The sequence below is a fragment of the Pteropus vampyrus genome, unplaced genomic scaffold, assembly GCF_000151845.1.
Source record: "Pteropus vampyrus isolate Shadow unplaced genomic scaffold, Pvam_2.0 Scaffold461, whole genome shotgun sequence".
Lineage (NCBI taxonomy): Eukaryota > Metazoa > Chordata > Mammalia > Chiroptera > Pteropodidae > Pteropus > Pteropus vampyrus.
The window spans coordinates 2,415,861-2,420,334 of record NW_011889242.1 but is presented as its reverse complement, the minus strand read 5'-3'; the positions used below and the strand labels follow the sequence as shown (position 1 = coordinate 2,420,334).

General features: G+C 51.5%; 1 protein-coding gene across 1 annotated transcript in view; it reads right to left on the bottom strand.

The window, feature by feature from the left end:
* Positions 1-437: 437 nt before the first annotated feature.
* The window catches only part of SNRNP200 (small nuclear ribonucleoprotein U5 subunit 200), a 30,711-nt gene continuing 26,674 nt past the window's right edge, over positions 438-4,474 (bottom strand). Inside the window, exons 36-45 of the mRNA XM_011382009.2 lie at positions 4,275-4,383; positions 3,657-3,846; positions 3,399-3,563; positions 3,167-3,288; positions 2,799-2,942; positions 2,524-2,700; positions 2,093-2,253; positions 1,932-2,013; positions 958-1,050; positions 438-861 (exon numbers count right to left, since the gene is read on the bottom strand). Of these exons, the coding sequence (XP_011380311.1) occupies positions 718-861; positions 958-1,050; positions 1,932-2,013; positions 2,093-2,253; positions 2,524-2,700; positions 2,799-2,942; positions 3,167-3,288; positions 3,399-3,563; positions 3,657-3,846; positions 4,275-4,383 (1,387 nt within the window). The 3' untranslated portion in view covers positions 438-717. The remainder of the gene's footprint in view (positions 862-957; positions 1,051-1,931; positions 2,014-2,092; positions 2,254-2,523; positions 2,701-2,798; positions 2,943-3,166; positions 3,289-3,398; positions 3,564-3,656; positions 3,847-4,274; positions 4,384-4,474) is intronic.

The window sequence follows — 4,474 nt, the reverse complement described above, 5'->3', positions numbered from 1 at the left end:
CTAACTTTATGTGAAGTTATTCCTAAAGAATGACAAGGCAAAAATTTGAAGACGAAGATGTGCAGACCTGGATCACAGTATCAGTGTAGATTGGGTCACACACCCAGCTGGTACGTTTTAACCCCTCCTGAGTCTCCTTGGGGTGAGGGGTGTCGCTGCAGATCTTGAAAAACCTACCCTGTCATCTGTCCCTGTAGCTCTGTTAGTTCCAGCAGTGTGCTGACATGGGTAGCAAGATGGGGACCAGGCTATACCGACTAAAAAGAAGCTGCCTAACCCCTCAGCGGACATGCTGCAGGTGATGGCCCAACTAAAGAGCAGCCTTATTCTCGACAAGTACCTTAAGCAAGTTCAGTGGCTAAAGAGAAAAAAATCTTTTTCGAAGGGCCTTAGGCTAGAGCAAAGAAACTAAAATATAGAATCACTGCAAAGATGAATGATTTCTCCAACTGATTTTATTAGAACACCTAATAAAACAACAAAGAACATGCCTAAAAATGCTATCCAGTTAACACGACAGCTACACGACACCTACAGACACCGGATCCAAAGCTTGGATGCCAAGGTGGCAAGAGGAAATGTGGAGGGGCCCTGGGGTGCACCTGCACTGCCTGGCAGCCCGCCCTCATGCCAGCAGACCTACTGTCCACAACTGTGACCCAGACATGCTCTTTGTTCAGGTCCAACCCCTCCAGGCAAGAGCACAGGCCTCCACACTCAATCCGAGTCGCTGTCTGTCTCGGCTTCTTTCACGTCTACACTGAACTTGTATTCTTGGTCACATCCCATGTAAGCATCGCTCATGAAATATAGAGTGTAGTTGTGGGCGCCAGTGGCTGGGGCCACAAAGTCAAGCTTCACCTAGAGAGAGCAGGCAAGGGTCAGGGCAGACACGGACGTGGGAGAGCGCTCCTGTCCTGCCCTATCTCAGTCTCAGGCTGGGCCAGTGGCACTCACCTTGGCCTTCTGCTGCAGGGTCAGCCTCTTGATGGAGATAAGGCTGTTGGACTTGGCGTCTCCAATCACCACCCACCAGCCCTCCTCACGTTTCTGTAGTGACCGAAAACCAAGAATCTCAGCACATAAAACTTGACAGTGATTTAAGACCATGAGAGTGGTTACAAAAGTAGGAAAACAAAAAGCAGACAGAAAGCTTTCTAGAGTTTCCCCCGAAACACAATTTGATGTAACTAAGATTGTGAAACCATCACAAGGCAACTCAAATGAACTCAATTTTTAAGTAGTAGAGGGACTCATTTGTTGCTTCCAGCTCACTTCCTTGTCCCAGTTAGCACTTGCTACTGCATCCAGGATTCCACTACAGACCTTGTCTCTGGGGCCTGGCAACTCTGAGTCCCTCTGAGGCTCTTCTCAGGCAAATGTGCCAGGTGATTATGACATGTGAACATGGACAACAGCCCACCCAGAGAGGAAGTGGGCCTTGCCTCCATCCAGGCACTTCTGCTGCCCACTCTGCCATCAGAAAGCCTAGGAACTCCATTATAAAGTGCTCTTTCCTTGGAGTGTATTCAACTAGTTTGTAAAATTAAATATTACATACATTGTATCTAGTTTTTGCTAGATTTTCTTTCTTGTAAAAAACCAAGCAACTGGAAGCACAGTAAGTGGCAGTGAGAAAGGAGGGAGAAGAAACACCTAGAAAAGCCCAGCTGTCCTGCAGCTGTTTAAAGAAAAATGCATTTTTGCAGTCACAGAGATTGACTGCTTAGCTGGTATTTTAACAATGACCAGTCATCTAAATTGTTTTAAAGCAAAAACAAAAACAAAAACATCCACAGTCTTGATATTCTCAGCCTATGATCTGTCATTATCCTAAGTTTCCCTCCCTAGTGACAGTGCACTCTTGTCCTCTGACCACCCATGGACAAGGCCTCCAGTGGACACTGGAAAAGGCAGCTGCCAGGACACACCTGTGGGAAGAGAGGCGCAATCACGGGGCCTGTGACTTCCTCCTCTCGCTCCAACTGCACCAGCACCACAACGGGCCCGCCACTGTGGGGAAGAAGCAGTGCAGCATATCAGCGCTGGGCGGCAGAGCCCCTGGAGCAGGGCACCTGGCCCTCTGGCTCACCTGCGGATGCCGTCCTTATCCACAACTTCGTAAGACAGCTCAATGTTAGGGTAGCGGTTACAGAAACGGGCCACGTCTGCCATCTGGCTGTCAGACAGCTGAAGCAATGCGTTCCGTTCTTCATCCTCCATCTCCATGATGTCGAAAACACTCTCCACTCCCTGCAGCAGGCATTCAGAGATCAAGGGGAAAAAATCCACACTGACAGCAAACAAACAGGCTCCACACGGTTGCTAATTTCCATCCTACACTACCCATCATCTGAAGACAACATGGCCTGCCATCATCAAATGCACTCTCTAGCATGTCAACGTGTGACACCTTCAGGGGAACAAAAGCTGGAGGTCTGCACCCCCATGCTACTCCCACCCCCACGCCCACTGCAGCCCAGACACACAGCTCTCAGCTCAGCCAGGTCCAGACCAATTCACCTTGTCTGTGCAACGTTTGATGTGCTCCGAAGTGAAATGAGGCAGCTGTTTCAGGTATGAGTCCTTAGACCACATGGCTTGGGTGACCATCTGGGCCAGCTCCATGGCTGCCAGAGCAGGGCTGAGCCACCCATTGCTGGAGAGGACATCCACACAGGCCTGGATGAGCCGGATGGCCTGCACAGGGTGGGGGTGTGAGACCAGGAAGCTAGAGAGGTTGCTTCCTAGGCCCTGGGGCCTGTCCCGTGTCTGCCCCACACTGCCCTGCACCCTACCTTGCTAAGGATCTCCTCTGTATCTGATTGCAGCTCAGCGCTCAGCTGCATACGGGACAGATGAGCCTGAAGAAGTAGATTGGTCTTGACATGTGGGTCATTGAACTTGGGGTTGTTCAGCTTGTGGGGGACCTTCTGAGCCAACTAGAAAGGGGAAGAAAAAGAAACTGGTGACAAACAGGTAACGCAGCCTGAGGCCAGCTCTCAAGTCCTAAAACTCCCCATCCTAGACTCACAACCCTTCAAAATTCCATGCGGAGGGTAGCGGGGGAGGAGGTGGAGATGCATGTGTGGGGTCTTCCTTGGCAGAGAGGGGTCCATGTGCTCTGGCACATAGGCAGGCATCCCCTGGGGCCGAGGCACCTCACCTGCCGCAGCAGGTTGTCCTCGTGGTGCCGGATCGGGATGTTTTCATACTCGGCTGCGTTGGAGATGATCTCGATTAGCCCACGCACCTTGGTCTTGGCATTCAGGGACATGCTGAAGAGCTCTGTCCGAGAGAGAGACGATGTGGGAGCGGTTAACTGCCCAGGTCACCCTGCCTATCACCACCACCCAGTGGCTGCACCCACAGCCAAAAGCTGCCCCAGCCGGCCTCACCGATAGTGGTGTAGTTGATGTAGTAGTAGGCGGCGATCATGCCCAGGTTTAGAGGCGCCACGTCCATCTCGTCCTCTATGCTGATGCACTTGGACTGCTCCAGGTCACTCAGCGTCTGCTCCACCAGCTCTGACAAGTGGTCAGACAGGTGACGATGGGAGATGCCTGTGAAGGTGAGAGAAGTGGGGAGTCACAGGGCAACAGCCAGCGAGGGCTGTGAAAAGCACGAAAGGAGACTGTGCACCAAGGCCCACGGACCCTGCAAGTTGTAGTAGTTGGGATTCTGCGTCATGCGGCGGTACAGAAAGGTCCAGGTAAGGTAGTCTACAGCGTCCTGCTTGTTCTCAATGGTCTTGGTGACAATCTCGGCATTGAAGTGGTCATGCATACAGTGGTCCAGGTGAGACTCCACTGGCAATGGCTCATATAAGAACTTCTTAAAGAAATCCTGTGAAGTAGAAGACAGGAACAGTCAATGACAACATGGTCTCAAAGGGCCAAGGGCAAACCAGGAGGGAAGAGGCTGTGTATGACAGAGCTAATACAAAGATGGAGGAAAACACTGCAGATAAGGTGAGCTGAGTCTGCACTGGAGTGTTGGCTGTGTATGCCATGCCACCAGCTCACTGTTACATCCGCAGTGGCAATAGGAAAGCACCAGTCACATGGGATGAGCAGTGCAAAAGGAAGATGGAACCAGCCAGAGGGCAAAGGCCTGGCACACGGAGTCAACAGCAGCAACAAAAACAAAAGGCTACGGAATTCCCTGTGGCTAAAGCTAACTACGAAAGAATGTGAGAAACAAGCAGCACAGTTGAAAGAGACACAGAAACCCTCACTGAAAAAGACAGCCTGCGTCCCAAGGCCAGGACCAACCTTTTTGGAGCCCTGGCACATAATGACACAACGCCCCTCGTCATCCTGCAGAGGGCGGTTGGCGTGCCCCACCATCTGAAGCACGTCATAGATGGGGTAGTCCACATACCTGGTGACATGGGAAAGGAGGCAGAATGCATCAACACAATGTCGCACTCAAGGTGCTTTGACTCCCTAGCGTCGGAACGCAATGCTTACAC